This window comes from Paramormyrops kingsleyae, chromosome 12, assembly GCF_048594095.1.
Source record: "Paramormyrops kingsleyae isolate MSU_618 chromosome 12, PKINGS_0.4, whole genome shotgun sequence".
Lineage (NCBI taxonomy): Eukaryota > Metazoa > Chordata > Actinopteri > Osteoglossiformes > Mormyridae > Paramormyrops > Paramormyrops kingsleyae.
Genome location: NC_132808.1, coordinates 12608823 through 12628327, shown reverse-complemented (window position 1 = coordinate 12628327; position 19505 = coordinate 12608823). Strand labels below are relative to the sequence as shown.

The following is a 19505-nucleotide window of genomic DNA, read 5'->3' as shown; positions in this document are numbered from 1 at the left end:
ACCTAGAACCTTGAGGAACATCGAGACAATCAACAACATTAATCAGTCTAGTGGCTCTGAAGCACTTTGAAGTACCCAGCACCCATCCTATGTGGCGCCACAGGGTGATGCTGCAGGGAGATCCGCAAGTGTCTCGCGGTCACCGGCCGGCACGCGAAGGGGACGTCCCGTTTGGGGTGTCACCCTCAGTCCGCCGAAAGCTTCCTGAAATTGTGCTACAGGGAGTGACAGATTCCCATAAATATAACTTTAAATCTGGCAATAACAGGTTATTTACATTCTACATTTACATTTTATTAATTCAGCATTTTACCCAAACCAATGCTCATTTTTCAGAAAGCAGGGTCAGACTGGGAGTCAATTACTTATGTAACAGTGCAGAGAAATGAAAAAACTCTGAATCGCACAATAAAAATCAGGAATATTGACCCCTATGGTCCCCCCCAGCGACGGTAACTCTAGACCGCTATTAATGCAGCACGGCTGTGTGGGGCAAAGTTCTACACAGAGCTGTGGGGAGGGGGCAGGTATGGTGAGGGGGGGCTTTTAGCACATCAAAATACAGGAATCCCATTGACAGCATATCTGTCACCTTGGAGCCGCATGATGCTTCACACTTGCCCCCCCAAACACTGTCCCCCTCTCCAGATGCACAGAAAAATTATGCTTGCTTCAGCAGAACCGTTGGGAATGAGGCCGGCTGTACCCACAAAGGAACTGTGGGAAAATGCATGAAACCATCAAAACGCATTAAAAGGACTCGAGCCAAGTTCAACCCAAGTTCCTGCAGACCCCAACAAGAAGGCACCCGCCCAGGTGTGATCCGAGTGGAGGGGTCAAAGGGTCTTCAAAACTGACCAATGAGGAGCATGTTTACCCATATCGGAACAGACACGAGGTGGGCAATGGGACTCGCACTCAAATGCACGCTTGGCACATTTTTCGAGCTCTGCCAGGCAACAAGGAGGAAGTGAGGGATCCTGGGATATACCTGTCCGTCCCCCAAGCAGAGCACACGCAGGAGGGTACCCGGGTGGTCTTTTCCGCATTCCTAGGAAGACGGAGGGAGGGATCTTGACAGGGACTCCGAGATCCTGCCAGCTATTAGACCGCATCAATAATTCAGGCATCGATCAGGCAGCGGTGCTCTCATCCCAGCTCTTTACGACTTGACAGAAACGCTCAGAGCCGTTTAGGGTGACTGGGAGAGACATCCCTATGCATTATGGACAGGCAGGGATTCGACGGGATGTTCGCACAAAGTTCCCGGCCAAATTCCCTCACCTTAGAACTACGAGCGAAACATTTGACGAGCTGGGGGGGGGGGAGTGACCCTGGTGACAGACACTATGCACAGTGAAATGGTCGCATCACTTTCATGTGAGGAGCTTGCAGGAGGATCTGCTCCTGGCCCCAAAGACAAACACCCACCCCCCCCAAAAAAATCTGACGATATTATGATATGAACTCACACACGTGCAGCCCAGCCACACTGAAACTCACGACTAAGCGTGCAGAAGTGTATGCACCCCTCATCACACTGACACACACAGAACCCGTTGGACCGGACACCACCCATGGGGGGGGGAACGCCCCCCATCAGCACTTTCAACACATCCTACAGAACCTGCCAGCATCCAGCATCCCTCTGCACCCCCCCCCCACTCCAGGTACTCATAAAGCCCATTAACGGTTCATCCTCTGAAAGAACCCCCCCCCCCCCCACCACCACCAGCCACCACTCCCAGTAAAGCCAGTAAAGCGTCGACTCGGCGGGTGCGTATCACGGCGGATCGCACATCCACGCCCAGCGGGGGCGCCTGGAAGCTAGGAGGGTGGTGGGGCAGGGAGCACCGGAGCAAGAGCGAACGGGAACCATCTCACACGGCCAACGGACAACCATCACGTCAACGACCACAACAAAGCCTCCAGTGATCCTCTAGAAAGCAAAGCGTGCCTTGGAGGAACATCTCACAACCGTCAGCGCTCCAGGAGGAGCACCTCAGCCAGACCTGCCTCTCTTTACCTTTCGGGGGCGCTTCCTCTTCTGGCCAAGTCCATTGAGCTTGTCTCCGGTGTCCAGCCGGTGGGGCTGCGATTCCTCACTCATCCTCCCCAAAAAACCCTCGCAGTCCCTCTCTCTCTCGCTCTCACACACACACACGCTCTCTCTGTCACTCTCCAGAACGTCTCAGAAGGTCCTCAGCTGTGAGCGCGGCAGTGCCACGCGTCGTCGCCACCGCCTGTCCTCTCTACAATACTCCCGCGATTGTGGCTTTAAGCGAGATCAAGGAGGGAAGAGGGAGCGGCTGGGAGAGGAAGATAGAGAGAGAGAGCGAGAGCGTGAGAGTGAGAGAGAGAGAGGAGGGGAGGGAGGGTGAGGTTACCATAGCAACAGCTGCCACCCGTGTTTATCTGAGGACACCACGGAACCCGGTCCCACCCAGCGGTGGGGTTACTCCCGCGGTACATTCACACAGAGCCCGGTGGGGCAGCCAGGGGCCATAGGACCACCCCCCCTACCCACCCCCCGCCCCAAGGGAGCAGCGGCACGGGACTGTTTACCGTGCAGAGGAGACAATGGAGCTGAGTGGGAGGGAGAGCACGCCGATTTGCCGCCAGAAGCACAGAGGGGAAAAAAACACCCATAATTACCACAAATTGCATGTTTAATGCTTAACATGGAACAAAACAGACTCAAGCGAACTATCAAGGAAACAAATTGAGCCGTTCCTGTATTTCTGGCCCACGACCCCCGTCTGGTCAGAGTCATCGCACTGGTGTCAGTCCTCCTTACTGTGTCGCTCCGGCTGCCACCCGAAAGCCCCCTTTTCACCAGGGACAAATATATACCATGACACGTCACTCAGATTAGGGATGCTATTGTCTGACGTGCGATATCATCCTCACAGAAGCAGCGAGTCACTAATGAGACGGACAATAAATAAACCATGGGCTCACGTATTATAGGAGTATAATGGTGTAAATGCAGGGCTGTAAAAATGGCTGCACGCCTTTCACACCCGACTGCTGCCTGCCGTCCCCTGGGTCAGTCTCACACTCTGTGCTGCAGGTTACTGCGAACACAGCAGTCTGACTGCACTGCAGCCGGAGGGGCGACAGACGTTCAGGAGAGGGAGCGAGCACAGCATCCTGGGACAGGCCGAGAGTGCACTACATAAATTTAGTTAAAAAAAACATATTAAACGGGAAACATATTAAACAATCAAAACACCTATAATACTAACAAACAGCAAGCCTCTGCGCAACCATTTAACTGCTCAGCCAAACGCATGGAGGGCGGGGTTTAACAGCCAAGGTGGGTAAAGCCAATGCCATGTAATAGGAGGCGGGGTTTCACTTCAGTAACAGCCAAGGTGGGAGGGGCTTCCAAGTCGAGGGGGGAGTGGCCAACACTTTGTAATGGGAGGGAGGAGTTTCACTTCAGTAACATACAGATGGGAGGGGCTTCTAAAACCAGATGGGAGGGGGCAAGGCCATGTGATGGCAGAGGCTGCTAACTGGTACTCCAAATATCCCAGAATGTCGCCATGGAGACAGGGCTGCCAGCCAGTTAGCAGCCCATGGCCCTGTTGCGTCATCGTGCTAAGCAGCGGGGAGAGAAGCCAATGGCCAGGCTCCTTCATCAGGTTCCATGCCCAGTGCACCTGTTCCCATGAAAGTGCTTAAAAACCAGTCTTTCCAGTTCAACACCATGAGAAAAGATGGCCAGAGCCCACAGCTGCAGACATTACTGTGACGGCGCTGTACCTTAAATGACACCTTTCTCTCCTTCTGTTCAGTTCTGTTTAATCAATGTCACCAGCTCCACATCAAAGCCTGGACCTCCAACAAACAGCAGAGGCGCTGCGTTTGATTCTGAGCTCACATCCATGATGGCTTCAGGTCTTTTTTTTGGGGGGGGGGGGGGGGCTATCAGACAAAGTCAGAGCATTAAGCAATGCTGCCAAGCTGTTCTCAAAAGCCCCAAACATCCCAAAAGCGTTCTACCCTTCAAAATAAAACCAAGCCCTCACCAAATGCCCTATGGAACTTATGCATGGGAGTCTATCAGCCAGTAAGACATCACAATGACCTGCTCCAAAGCCCAAAAGACGGAGAGATAAAGATCACGGCTGTAAAGCTGCTCGACAAGCACAGACCATGTAGAGGTATTATACAGAGGGGAAGAGAGCACAGAGAGGAAGAGAGCATTGAGAGGAAGAGAGCACAGAGAGGAAGAGAGCATTGAGAGGAAGAGAGCATCGAGAGGAAGAGAGCACAGAGAGGAAGAGAGCGCAGAGAGGAAGAGAGCACAGAGAGGAAGAGAGCACTGAGAGGAAGAGAGCGCAGAGAGGAAGAGAGCACTGAGAGGAAGAGAGCGCAGAGAGGAAGAGAGCACAGAGGAAGAGAGCACAGAGAGGAAGAGAGCACAGAGAGGAAGAGAGTGCAGAGAGGAAGAGAGCACTGAGAGGAAGAGAGCGCAGAGAGGAAGAGAGCACAGAGGAAGAGAGCACAGAGAGGAAGAGAGCACAGAGAGGAAGAGAGCACTGAGAGGAAGAGAGCACTGAGAGGAAGAGAGCACAGAGGAAGAGAGCACAGAGGAAGAGAGCACAGAGAGGAAGAGAGCACAGAGAGGAAGAGAGCACTGAGAGGAAGAGAGCGCAGAGAGGAAGAGAGCACAGAGAGGAAGAGAGCACTGAGAGGAAGAGAGCACAGAGAGGAAGAGAGCACTGAGAGGAAGAGAGCACTGAGAGGAACAGAGCACCGACGGTTAGGGAGCACCGAGAGGAAGAGAACTCTCCCCCTTTCAGTTTAGTTATGTCCCTCTCCATACGACAGACTATATTTTCCTCAAAGAGGAAGACAGGGTTTTGCAGTCATTCAGAACTGTTTTCTCATTAGAGAATTAACAGGTGTCCCAAGGACCCCCACCATGCATCTGTGCTTTAGTTTACTTCCTGTATTTTACGAAGGGGGATGTTGTGGTTAATAATGGCTTCTAAAGAAATGTTTTTGGATGAATTCAAAAGGTCAATAATTTTATCAAAAGTTACATAATTTAGAAACAGGCTGTGTGCTAAAATCTGTAGAAAGATTAACAGCTTAAGCATCCATCTTCTACCTGCTTATCCTGGTAAGGTTCACAGGGAGAGAGGCTGCGGTGCCCCCAGGGCACACACTAACACACGCCCGGGGCGCACACTAACACGCGCCCGGGGCGCACACTAACACGCGCACACTAACACGCGGCCGGGGCGCACACTAACACGCGCACACTAACACGCGCCCGGGGCGCACACTAACACGCGCACACTAACACGCCCCCGGGGAGCACACTAACACGCGCACACTAACACGCGCCTGGGGCGCACACTAACACGCGCACACTAACACGCGACTGGGGCGCACTCTAACACGCGCCCGGGGCGCACACTAACACGCGCACACTAACACGCGCCCGGGGCGCACACTAACACGCGCACACTAACACGCGCCCGGGGCGCACACTAACACGCCCCCGGGGAGCACACTAACACGCGCACACTAACACGCGCACACTAACACGCGCCTGGGGCGCACACTAACACGTGCACACTAACACGCGCCCGGGGCGCACTCTAACACGCGCCCGGGGCGCACACTAACACGCGCACACTAACACGCGCCCGGGGCGCACACTAACACGTGCACACTAACACGCGCCCGGGGCGCACACTAACAGGCGCACACTAACACGCGCACACTAACACGCGCCCGGGGCGCACACTAACACGCGCACACTAACACGTGCACACTAACACGCGCCCGGGGCGCACACTAACACGCGCACACTAACACGCGCCCCGGGGCGCACACTAACACGCGCACACTAACACGCGCCCCGGGGTGCACACTAACACGCGCCCGGGGCGCACACTAACACGCGCACACTAACACGCACCCGAGGCGCACACTAACACGCGCACACTAACACGCGCCCGGGGCGCACACTAACACGCGCACACTAACACGCGCCCGGGGCGCACACTAACACGCGCACACTAACACGCGCCCGGGGCGCACACTAACACGCGCCAATTGTTAGATACACCAGTTAGCCTTTGGTCTGCAAGGGGGAAATCTCAGTTACACTACAAGAAAAACTCCATAAAAGCTCCACAGCCACAAAGCAGTGGCAGGATTCGAACCCCCAACCTTGGAGGTATGAAGCGACAGCGCCCCCCTCTGAGCCTCAGCTTGAACATCATAAAATAGTATATAAAATGGCACAACTGCCCAGTTTCTGTTCCAAGTGTAACAACTATAAATCCATCAAATTCTGACATTAATGCGCACACTAGTAAATAGGTTGCTTTCATTGCAGGGTAGTGGAGGCCTGTGTGTGTGTGTGTGTGTGCGCGTGTGTGTGTGTGTGTGCGCGTGTGTGTGTGTGTGTGTGTGCGTGTGTGAGCGGGTTTACCTATCCTTATGGGGACACAATGTCCCCATAACGTGATAAATATCCGTTTTTTTTCCCTCATGGGGACCGGTTTCCTGGTCCCCATAAGGGAAAATTCTATTTTATAAAAAACGGTGACTGCTATGAAAAAACTAAAAATGCAAAAACTCTTGTATTTTGTTTGGTTACTTATGGTTATGGTTAGGGCAGGGTGGGGGTTAAGGTTGTCATAGTTAGCGTTAGCATTTTTCCCATTGAAATGAATGAGCGGTCCCCATAAGGATATGTTTACCCTACATGTGTGTGTGTGCGTGTGTGTGTGTGTGCGTGCCTGTGTGTGTGTGTGTGTGTGCGTGTGTGTGTGTGTGCGTGCGTGTGTGTGTGTGCGTGTGTGTGTGTGTGTGTGTGTGTGTGTGTGTGAGTGTGTCCCATGCCTCGTCAGATGCACTTCAGAGGAATTCATCCCCCGCACTGTGTCCTCTCTGGGGCTGGAGTGACTGCATTTGTCAGGACACTGACCTCTCTGTCTGCAACCCTCTTCAGACTGTGAGTAAGTCTCCCAGGAGGAACAGACACCCTCTCACATAACATATTTCATAAATGATCAATATTTCATTGTTGTCCATGGTGGCGATCTCTAAAACTTTCACAGTGAAGGGTTTTAAGCTGGTAAACTGCATTAAGATTTATGATACAATTCAAGGCCTATTCTGCAAGAAGGACTGAAAACACACACACACACACACACACATATTTGTAATTATATCTTTGACAGGACTCTCCATTCATTTATATGGGGAAAACTCTAATCCCAATGACAACCTTAACCCCTACCCAGCCCTAACCTTAAGCATAAGTAACCAAACAAAATACAAAGTCTTTTGGCATTTTTAGTTTTTAGACTGCAGTCACAGTTTTTTTTATAAAATTGAGGTCTATATTTGGTGACCTGAAAAAAGGCCCCACAAGCTGAAAATGAACAGATTTTAACACATTTTGTGGACATTTGGTCGCCACAATGTAATATATACATAAGCCCCCCCACACACACACACACAGAACTCATTGTGATTCTGCACATCAAATGCAGGCTTCCTGCAGAAAATGGTACAGCAGCCCCATCTCATTTGCTGAGGATTAAGGCAGCAGCAGGGGGCAGTGGGGGCTCAGCACTGCATAAAGGTGAGCCCGACCCCCCCCCCCCGCTCCCCCACTCCCCCACTGGCCTGATGAGGGCCGGCTGCCTGGTAGCCAGTCATGGCATTGGGGAGGGACGGATCTGGCTGAGAGAGAGCTGATGGAGGTCTATCACCGTGCACGGTGTGTGGGGTGGGGGGGGGCAGCTGGAGCAGGAGCTGGACAAAAAGTCCCCCACAGCTCTGCTACTCGGCGAGGTGACTGGACCCTGACCACCCCTCCCCCCAGAAAGACCTTCCGGCAGCCACACACACTCACTCCTGCGCTTCATTAGACCGCCAGCCAGCGCAGTGGGTCTGTGAACAGCCTGGGGGGCGTCTGTCCCGTCCCGAGTAAGTACCTGAAACCGATCACTGGGGGGCCCACAACCCCCACCCCGCTCCTGAATACTGCATGAAGCATTATGCAGCAATACCCAGGGCTGGCATCTGCTCCGACGCTGAGCGCTCCTTTATTTAAATACCATCGACTAGTTCTGCAGGTCTGGGGAATTACATTAACGTCCCAGGTTTTACGCTTGGTTTATAGGCTCTTCAACACACACACTTCATAAACAACACTGTCCCAACCTTGACCAGACTCATCCGGTGAAATTTGCCAGACTCAATTATAACGTAACCCATCACTGCGTCGTTAATAGCTTTAACCCTTAACAATTACTACAAGGAGAGTCGGAGCTGTTTCTGGAGGCGTGAAGCATATCTGCACAGCATGTCAAGGCATAGTGAGGCCTCTCATTTGCATTTTATCATGAGAACGTTGGCCTCACAATAAGACACGGACGCAGGCCGAATCTGTGCGAAGGGACCCTTTGGGATGCAGCTCCGCCTAATCTCACAGGCCTCAGACAGCAGAACAAAGGCTGTCAGACGCACGCTCTGACAGCTACCAAGATGAATTAAGCATGCCACTACACCCAGTGCTCCGAATTGTTGGCATCGCAAAACGCTGTGCCCACAAACCGCCCCACCCCCCAGAGTCGGACAACACGTGCCTCCCTCCCCCGGCACCAAGACATCTGAACCAGGGCCAAGTATAAATATTTCATGACCAAGTGGCACCATCGCTCGGTTATGTGCTCTCACCACCAATCCCTTTCAAATGCTCTGCATCCGAATGACATCCTCAAAATTCCAGGCCAGCCCACGCCCTGTTTAATATTCTGGAACACCCAAACGTTCCATATGATTTCCTCCAATATTCTGGAAATCCCCATACATTCCATATGATTTCCACTGACATTCTGGAATAGTCAAACTTTCCATATGATTTCCCCCAATATTCTGGAACTTCCAAACTTTCCATATGATTTCCTCCAATATTCTGCATCTTCCAAACGTTCCATGTGATTTCTTTCAACATTCTATGCAGTTTCTTTGATTTTTTTTTGCCATATTGATTTCTGCATGTGAGATAATACTGAAATGAAAAACCAGCCTTATATATGTTTATTCACAGCCATTCATCCTGTTAACATTAAAGTTCCCGAATATCATTGTTATGTGCTTGACATTAAGTGCATTAGACCCTTAAAGCTATGTATTAACTATTCTGCAACACACTGTTACCCTCCTAATCTCTAAACACCCTAAAAGGACTGTAATTGGCTCAGTACCCCTTGACCCCTCCTCCGCCACCACCGCTCGCTCGCTCACACATGTGCACACATTCCCCACTCAGACCTATCCTGAAGGTGCCTTCTGTGATAGTCCATGACTCCTTGGGGATTATAGAAAAAGGCTACCGCCACAGGGAGCCTGCAGAGATAAGCAGACCATGCATAACCAGTCCCATGTTTTCACGCCATTTTGCTTCCTCCCTTAGCCCCCCACCCGCATCCTTTCCGGGGTGGGGGGGGGGGGCAGAGAACAGATAGGGCAGCTCTCCCAGTGTGAATGCGAGATTGATCACAAAGCGAGCAGATGCACGCTCATACTGCTCCGGCTTCTGTCGCGCGCTAACTGTCCCCGGCGCTGACTGATGATGCGACATCCCTCGATCCCATCGATCAGCTCTCTGTGGATGGGACACGGAGCCGGGACTGAACTGCGGCAAAGTGCTGCTTACATCTAGAAGACCCTCAAGCAGCCGCCGTCCGGAAAGATCCTGCTGAATAGCAGTTTTCTGGGCTGTTAACTTGCTGACAGTCGTCCAGCAGTCGCCACCTCCTAGCGTCACTCACTGAAATTCACAGGCAGCTTAATCATCACTCATACGGGACCCTATTTTCTGCTCTAATTACATTGAATATTCTTAAGTGACGCTTTGCAAAGACACAGCTGTCCGTGCACGACCACATGTCATCCTGTGGTTCTCAAGGTGACAACTGTCATTCATTTAATGGTCAAAAAAAAGCCAGACAACAATCTGACATGCTGTGAAAATCCTTCTGTTTTGGCCTGATTTCATTCTGCATCTTTTTGCATGTTATTCTCATGTCTGATTCTCTGTGTTTAGCAGGCATCTACTCTCACCCAACAGCATGAATATGACCATAACTATGGAAACAACCACAAGTAACACCCCCAAAAACACGCTCCCTTTGAAATCGGGGGTTTGCTTTTCTCAAACTGGGAAACATAGGGGACGGCACTACTGGTGCAGGCAGCAGCAGGGACATGTGCCCAGTGCTGCCCGTATGCTACTACCTGGCATCCTCCAGGCCGACACTTGAAGGCTCCATATCTATGTTGCTATAGCAATGCAATCTGAGCGGGTCCCCATGGCAACCAGTCTCGAGCCAACCTTCCAATTTCAGCAGCCAGGATCAACACACTGGTGATATTGGGAAAATATCACAAGGGGAGGAATGTGTATGTTTAGACAGGAGTACCAAGGGGGGGATGCAGCGTTTTCTGTCAGATATGGTGTGTCTTTGTGTGGGGATCCCAAAAGCCATACAACAGAGGAGTAACTGCTATTGGTTTTACATGAGAGCAATGAAATCGTTTATATGAAGTGAGTTTAATCGTCTGGGGATAAAGCTCTACATTTAACAGCAGGTTTCAGCCAAGCTTGGAAAGTTCCGGAAAAATAAGGCGTGGCCCCAGTCCTGATTAATAAACGGATATACAAGACTTGCTATATTTAGCTCTAATTTGACAAGCTATTTCTTTTTAATACAGAGTGTGGTTGTTCTTCAGCAATTAGGCGAGAAGTACAAGCATCGGCACCAAAATAACAGCACAATAAATCAATGAACGGAAGGGGAAAAAAGCATTTTCTTCCTATTACCACAAGAGGGCAGCACCTCAGAAACCAAGGCAGCAGTCAGATTGGAAATAAACAAACACATGCAAAAACACAGCGCTCTCACAGGACTACGGTATGGAGACGATAGACAGAAACCAGGGGGATTCTCCTGAAAAGCTTCCAGCCAAATAGATCAGTTCCAGGGACTCAAGTGGCAGCCTGTAGATTTACATGTGAATCACACGGCCTCATCATGCTGAGCGCCCTATCGATCAAGCTGGCTTAATGAGACTTCAGAGGCGGGGCAACGTCTGGCCGGACCACAACTCGTCTCCGAGAGACCTCATCAGTCATGTGATCATCTCCTGGGAGCTGTTGGCCCAGGTGTCGGTTGCCAGGGCAACGGTACAGAGGATGCTGGGAATATCAGCACTGCCTTCAGAAGACAAAGGAGCACGAACCCTAAAGAAGAGATCACCTTTAAATCGTGATTCCATTGGTCTTAGATTATCTAAAAAAAAAAAAAAACTTACTCTTAGAAATAAAAATGTCCAGTCCAATATCTTATAAGTAATACACATGAGTTCGGTAACTGGAAGGCATAACTAGTTGATATTGTCACAAAAACAAGAAAATTTATGTACCCAATTAGCAAAAAAACAACACGCATCGCTGACCAACAAAGCGTTTTTAACTTCCCAGACATCAGAGTTTGTCAACCAAGCGAATGCAGTTTGCTAACAGTGTTTTCGTCACATTAAGAAAATTATGCAAAATATTTCGCTTCCCCTATTATACAATGCTAGTTATATATTTCAAACAGAACTGTGACCTCCACAGCTTTGTCCTGGCTGTTTCTCCAAGAGCTGTTTCTTGTGTGGGGAATGTTGACAGACGTGGGGAAATCTGAATAAACCCATCAGCAGCCCCTAGGGTCCGGGCTGTTTACCTCAGCCCTCCGTGTGTGCTACAGGTGCCATCCAGCAGGGGGCGGCAGCCCCTCCCTCAGTCCCGGCGCACAAGGGCCCAGCGCTACTTGAAAACTTTGACAAACGAAAAAAAGAAGCCTGAGACATTCATGCCAAAAGCCCCACTGTCAGAGCGTGGCCTACTTTTACTTTTAAGGAGGACCCAAGATGCGGTGCGACGCAGAACGGCAAAAGTCACATACGTGAGGCACAGAAAAACCGAGCCACCTTAACTAAACATTAAAAAATCCATTCGTAGATATCATGACTCATTTTCAATGTGGATTGGAGGAGAGCCGATTTAATGACAACATACATCGGTCAGTCTCTAAACGCCTTGAATGATGGAAACAGAACTGCAGCACTGATGAGATTCAACCCTTCCGATGCAAAATGCGCCAATGCAGCAGCCAAGGCGCATGCCGCAGCCACCCAGCCTCGCAGCGGGTCTGCGCTTGTGTCCCGAGATATTAGGACAGACCTGGGTTCGGGTTCTCAGAAGAGAGGAGCGAGTGTGGTGAGGAAAAGGGGCGAGGAGGGTGGAACGAGATCTGGGAAAGCAGGACACACACATACGGAAGGGAGGGTGGGGAGGCATCCTGGGAAAATACCACCCCGTCCCTTTAAGGAGTGATGTCATCATGGTATATCACTTAACCTGGAGTAAAGAGTTAAGAGTCTCTGACAGACGCCAGATGTGGAGGAGGAGTTCGGCTTTGTAATGGACATTAAATGGACATGAGTGTCCTCCAGAGGCCATTGTATCCAGAATACTGCATGTAAAATCTAATTGAAGACCCTTCAGGAATGATGGATCAAAACACAGACAGGGACAGATGCATTTATTTCTAATTTACTGGTCAGTTTCATAACCATCATAATGCACCAAGGGATACATTTTAAATGTAATTAAGTGTCTCCATAAATCCATAAATATCTCAATAAACATCTCAATAGCCATGCAGCTTACATACCAGTAGTATGAGTTACACTCTCTTGCACATAAAATTGAATATGTTAGAGTAGATTATATTCAACTTTATTATCACTGCGCAAAGTACAAGTACTCAGATAATGAAACGCAGTTTGGCATCGAATCCAAAAGTGCAAAATAGTGCAAAAGTGCTAGAAACTGCTGTACAATACATGCTTGTGTGATAATTAGAAAATGTAGCGTGCATCTATACAGTGGTATATATGGTACGCATGGTATGGTATAAATGTAGAGTACATCTATACAGTGGTATATATGGTACGCATGGTATGGTATAAATCGGTTAATTATCAAAAATTAAAGTGTGCATGTGTGCACAAACTATTCGACTTGAAATGTAGAGGATAAATAAATACAGCAGATATTCTCACTGGGCAAACACCCCCCCCCTTGATCAGACCACCTGCATACACAGTTGAAAGCACTGGTGGGAAACACATGATAAATAATTTAGCAAAGGCAATTCCATGGTGGCAGATCGGGCATGGGGAGACCTGCCTGACCACTAGGTGTCAGTATTCAAAAGACACATGCCCTGGGGTCTGTGACGCAGCCATCCGTCACACAGCCGCTCATCTGTAGGCCACAAAAGGGCACCGTTCAAAGGCTTTCTTGCTGTTAAAGAGATAAAAGACCAGCTGCTTTTATATGGAAAGGTGCAGGTCAGGATCTGACAGTCATGCCTACATCCTGATAATGTGATAATTTTTATTGCCCATTTTTACTCCATCCGTTTTACACAAATGGATTGTTAAAGCTATTCATGGTCTTCAGCGTGGTTATTAAGGCAGGAGACATTTGGGTTAACTATGTCAGCTCTGGTAGCTCTACGCCACCTACTGGTGGCCGGATGCCAGTGTGAAAATAACAAGAGCCAAGCACACCGGGGCGGACTGGAAGCCGAGGCGCCAACATGGCTGCCAAATGCATACGGCTCACTGGCTGCCAGCCTATGCTCTGAACCCAGCAATGCAAATGGCTGGAGCACGGGGCATCTGGAAAGCAGGATAATGAAATATGGAACCCGAAGGTACAACAGGAATGACCCGGCAAACTTTTGAGCCCATGGCCTTGAAATATAAGCCACCAAGCCACCTGGTGCAGGCTGGGAGTTAGCCGTGAGCTTCAGCGGCTGAAAAGGCCTCTACTGGCCTCTGCCGCCACCCCGTTGGAGCCACTGAGGAACCCTGACACCGATCCCCTCCAAGGCCTCGTCCGGACCGCAGCCAGGTCCGCATGTGAGCAGCACCGAGATCATTTCCACAGACCCGAAACTCAAAACCTGCTGCGCAAGGAAGTTCAAATCCCGCGCTGCAATAAAGCACAGTGAACATCATTAGGGAGGGACGAAAAGCCGTGGCATTCCCCTGCTGGGAGCGCGGATTCTTCTGGAGGGTCGTCCAGATTTCCAGGAAGAGTAAGATGGGTGACGTCACTTAGAGGGGGAGGTCCGGCTCGGGACGTATGAAAACATGCGAATGAGTCACGCGTAAATACATCCTCCTCCTATTTCACTCGCGTCAGCAGCCCTCCCAGAATTAGATGCACCAAATTCATCCAGACCCCCTGCAGTGACAAGGAGTGGGAAGCTGTGGACCAGATACAGTGATGCAGCTATGGTTACATAATTGGGTCAGACCAAAACGGAAAGGGCTGAGGCCTGGGATGGCCACTAATTACAAAGCTAACGGGACTGGTGGACACCACAACAATAAGCTGTTTTTTCAAAGACCTATGTAGGAGTGAAAAACAAATACCATCCCATATGTGTTTCCAGAGTTAGCCACTAGAGGGCACCATTAGCTCAGAGGACACCACATAATATGAAGCAAAATAGAATAAGGTGACACAGATACCCATGTACCTATAAACAAACACACACACAGCCATACCGTTCATTCTTCCATCACATCCATCTATCATTCCACATATCAGCCCCCCCTCCTCCAAATGCCGCCTGTCTCATGTCACCCATACAACGCGATGCCAACCTTCAGCACAATCCACACAGGGTCTACTTAAGGTGGGCTGGACCACAGCAGCAGCGATGACTGCACAAGGCGAGCGTCAACTGCTGAGAAGGCTGGGGGGAGCGAGGCGGGAGGGGCTCACCCGGCGCAGGGGCGGCGCAGGACTCACCCGCAGAACGTCCCAGAAAATGCCAGCCAATCAGGGGACTCCTGCCCAATCTCCACCACAGAATACCACACCCCAGTTCCTCACCTCAACAACTAATCTCTGTGCAACTCCACATGCGGCACGTGTCAGTCAACCAGCAAGACCGAAAGGTTCATTAGCTCTGTGCAACACGCATGTTTCCAGGGGAACACCTAGTGCATCCCTGGGTGAATGAATAACAGAGACTATGAAACGGTAATTAACACAAGAAGGCTTGGGTCCACTTGCCTCAGTCTCCTCTCGGTTAATGTAACAAGACAATCGCTTCGGGTTTCATTCACTTCCGGCAGAAACCTCGAAGCCTCTTTCGGAAGTGTGCTGTTATGTTATGAAACATTTCTATGAAGCCACAGGAACTCCCAAGTGGCCTAGTTTTGGTCTGGATGGAGGGACAGCGGGAAAGGCTCGGAAAGAACCTCATCTCACAAAGAGCTGCCTGGAAGAGGGCAGGGTGGCTATTCAGGCCACCAAGTGGTTGTTGGTTCAAATCCCAGAGGGTAAGATGGCAGTACTTCATCAAACGGGCTGTTATTTTCCATCCATACAGATAGATAAACTGGTCAGCTGTATACCCATCATTGTATTATAAACAATTCATGAAGGGCTGGACGGCCATAACCATGTGATCCACACAGCAGATATATGATACCGATGAATTAATAAACTGCCATCTATTATGTACTTTTACTGTAACTGTATGACCTCAGCTGTAATAACTGTATCAGGAAACTGCCTGTGAGACTGACCACCCAAAATCAGTACAGGGGGCGTTTAAACAATCCTCAGCGTTGCTCTTTTAAAAGTGATGACGGTGCTTCAGGGACAATTCCGCCTTTCTGCCTTTACGCCGTACTCTCTGCGGAATGTTGTTCCCTTAAATGAGTAATCGGCATTGAAACGCTTATTCATCATGCCACTAAAGTCACTCAGGAACATGACCGGGCATTAATCAAACAACGTATCACTGAGCATACAAAAGAACTTGCACCGTAATCTTACAGCACACGCATAACCCTGCAGATTTAACATATGAATAAAATGTTCCTGATCACCGAGCCAGTAATTCATAGGACCGCATATCCGTACCGCTAGTGTTCAATCAGGTCACGTCACACTGACTCCAGCAGAAAGTCTATCTCAGAACCCGCAGGCAAACATTGGCCACAAGATCCGGAGAACAGCACTGATTGGTCAGTCAAGGACCATCCATCTACCCAATGCACAGGCTATGAATAACAAGGAACCCAGTGGCACTGCGGGTAATACTATCAGCAGGCTCAGTGCCCACATCCTGGAACATGTTCTCCTTGTCTGAATTCACAGCAGTTGGATGTCCAACCATCCACAGATGAAGAAGATGGCAACATAAGCCAAAGACCTTACCTGGGTGAATTTAAAGACTACAAGACGACAGATGAGACTTGTTTAAACTACAATAATCCCATTGTGCTTTACAGACTCTGATGGGCCACCCCTGCTCCTAAAACAGCAAACTGGAGAAGCCCTGTTACATGTCAGCTGGCATCCGCTGTCCTACTCAATGCAACAGTGATTGTGCAGAGAAGAGTACTGGGACAGGTACCTTCTGTAACATTGAGGGTCACTGGACGTGTCAGCCTTCCAGAGATGAACTTACCTAAAAAGAGAGATAAGGTAACAGGTTAACATGAGAACAGATTCTCATCAGATCATGAGCAGATATTAACAAAGATATCAAGCATTAAACTAGATGCTTTTAGAACAACAATTATTAGTTGGATGAAACAAAACCAGGTGTAGATCTTCATCTATATAATATTTTTGTAAAGTGGTATTAAGATCCATCACATACTTTTTGAGTTATCACGCTCACAATGTCAAGTGTGACCCTCCCCTTTACTGTCACTAAGGAAAATTGTTTCAATTTTGATGCAATTTATCTCAAAATGTGATAAGAGCTTCACCCATAAAATTTATCTGCAAAGTCTGAAAAAGTTCTGACAAATACTCTCAGTTATCATGCTAATGAGATCAAATCTCAAAACTGCCCTTCTCCTTTCTATCACTATTTGCTTCATATTTGGTGTGATCTGTCTCAAGATCAAACAGTTCCAGATGTGCAAATAATCCATCAAATATGTTTTTATCTCACTAACAATAATGTGTCTGAGATTGTGGCAGACCCAAAAACCCCTCTGAGTAATACAAGTAGGAAATACATCTAAGCCGGTTACACACCAGAGACATGGACCCTAAGTCCCCCATGTTGCAAAGCATTCCACACTACCTGCTTTTCAGGATTTGCTGAATAAACCTGCCCACCTACTAATATGTGTGTACACAGAAGTGGAAACACTCTGAGAGTTCATTGGCTTTTATATAGTTTTCAAGATTTGGATGGATAAAACATATGATTTTGGACCTGTCAGACATTTTCTGGTTAGTGCAATAACTCAAAAAGTATTTAACGAATCTTTTTCAAACTTTGCCAATGCATTGTATAGGTGAAGGCACATGGGGTGTGCCACAGGGGGTGGCATGTTAGCTCAGTAGGCGGTGCTGTCATCTTGTCCCCCCCAGTGGTTTGTGGGCAATAATTCTGTCCCTGCTCCATATGTGGAGTTTGCATGTTTTCCCCCTCCTCAAAGGTCTCATGTGCGCGTGTCCTGTGACAGACTGGCATACCATCTGACGTAGGGCTGGGCGATAAAACGATTACGATATGTATCGCGATAGACACGTGATCGATATCAATAAAAAATGTGTTCGATAAAACGTTCGATATTTTTTATTCTTCGTCGGAAGAAAACAGAGGTTGCGAAGCTAGTTTGGATCCGAACAGGTGTTCCGGGCAATTCGGTTTCCCTATGTTTCCCCTGTCTATCGGGAAATAATGTTTCCCCTAATATTAAATCAAAGAGGTATGTGAAATGTCTGAAAATCACTCAAGTACATTATTACATGTGAATACTGTATTGTTATTAGTACCGAGGCCCAGAGTTGCTGTATACCTGTTTTAACAGGGGGGAACCAAATATCCTGGATGTCAGGAAATAATGTTTCTCCTAATATTTAGGCAAATATGTATGTGGGATGTCTGAAAATCACTCAGGTACAGTATTACATGCGAATACAGTAGTTCGTCACGCATAATATAGTCTTATAAGAAATACTATACCGTTTTCATCAAGAAATATCTCTATCCAGCGAATTAAATACTTTCATTTATTATCAGTAAAAACAAAAAACATGTGATGTTTTAAAATATGTGGCTTGTTTACCTCAAGAGCTTCGTAAAAAGACATGAAAACAACAGCGAAACCGTGTACAAATCAGCGCGCGACAGGGGAAACATAGGGAAACTGAATTGCCCGGAACACCGGAAACGCAGCTGTCATAAATGGTCGTAGCACAGCAAAACAACTGCTTTATACTCTTCATCAATAAATGTTATTAATGTGATACTGCTGTTAGCCAAATATCATATTCACTGCTGTAAGTGGAAGGGGAGAAAGCCATCCTTCATTTGTTTTATGAAAGAATTTAAATTGTATTATGGCTCCTTAAGGACTTTAAAAGATTGGAAAAATGCACGAATCCTTAGTCACCGAATGTCTAAGTTGCTCCTATTTTGATTTTTGTTTGATATGTCTTTTGTTGCTCCCTAGCATTGTTTCGTTTTGTTTTTATTCTCCTCTATGAGAGTTTGTATATGTTTGTATTGTGTCTTTTCTTGCAATAAAAAAACAAAAAAAAAACAAAAAAAAAAAAAAAAACCAACTGCTTTATGGAAGTTCTGCCGGTTTTTTGTGAATCACTGTGACGGTCGCCTCGCCCTTCCCTAACGCCGCTCGCCCCCCGTCTCCTGAATATTAAGTTATAGGTCTGTATCCTTTCGGTTTGTATGTGTCATGTTGTCCGGTTTTTCGCGTATCCCGTGTTTCGTTTCGAGTCTGCCGTGTCTTTTGTTTCCCCTTCTCTCTTTCCTCTCTGTGTTTACGGCGCACTTCCGGGTTCCGGCTCCCTACGTATCGCGTCTTCCTCGTTAGTGTTTGCATGTGTGTCTTTTCCTAGCACAAAACCTGGACTGAAAATATACTTGAATAGTTCAACTTCAAGTATGATTAGAGTAAGAATAACTTGAAGAGTTACTTTTTCATATTTCTGCAGGTTTTATATTTCAAACAATGTTACTGTACTGTATCAGGTTTGTTTTTTTATATTACAGATGTACTGTATCTCAGTCTACGTCAGTTTTATTTATGTTTACAAAACACTGCACATATTTTAAAAACACTTTATTTTCCATGGTTGTTGACATGTTTAAAATAAAAATGTTTAAATGTAATATATTTTTCTCCTGGTCTTTATTTTAAATGGGTCATAAAAAATGTCAATAATTATCGATATCGACCGATATGAAACACTCATATCGTGATACAGTTTTCAGTCATATCGCCCAGCCCTAATCTGACGTAATCCAAATACCATCATGTACTGGATACCTAAACATCTACACACACCCAGAAACTGAATATACACAAAGATTAACACT

The 19505-nt window shown here is 48.0% G+C and overlaps 1 protein-coding gene across 4 annotated transcripts in view; it reads right to left on the bottom strand.

Moving 5' to 3' along the window:
• Nucleotides 1-19505, bottom strand: part of LOC111850983 (ankyrin-2-like) — a 149688-nt gene that overhangs the window by 106414 nt on the left and 23769 nt on the right. Inside the window, exon 2 of one of the 4 annotated variants that reach the window (XM_072718727.1) lies at nucleotides 16554-16607. The exons of 2 other annotated variants lie outside the window; for them this stretch is intronic. In XM_072718727.1, the coding sequence (XP_072574828.1) occupies nucleotides 16554-16565 (12 nt within the window). In that variant the 5' untranslated portion in view covers nucleotides 16566-16607. Of the gene's footprint in view, nucleotides 1-2026; nucleotides 2390-16553; nucleotides 16608-19505 lie in introns of those variants that run through there. One more of the 4 variants, XM_072718721.1, reaches the window with a different exon arrangement.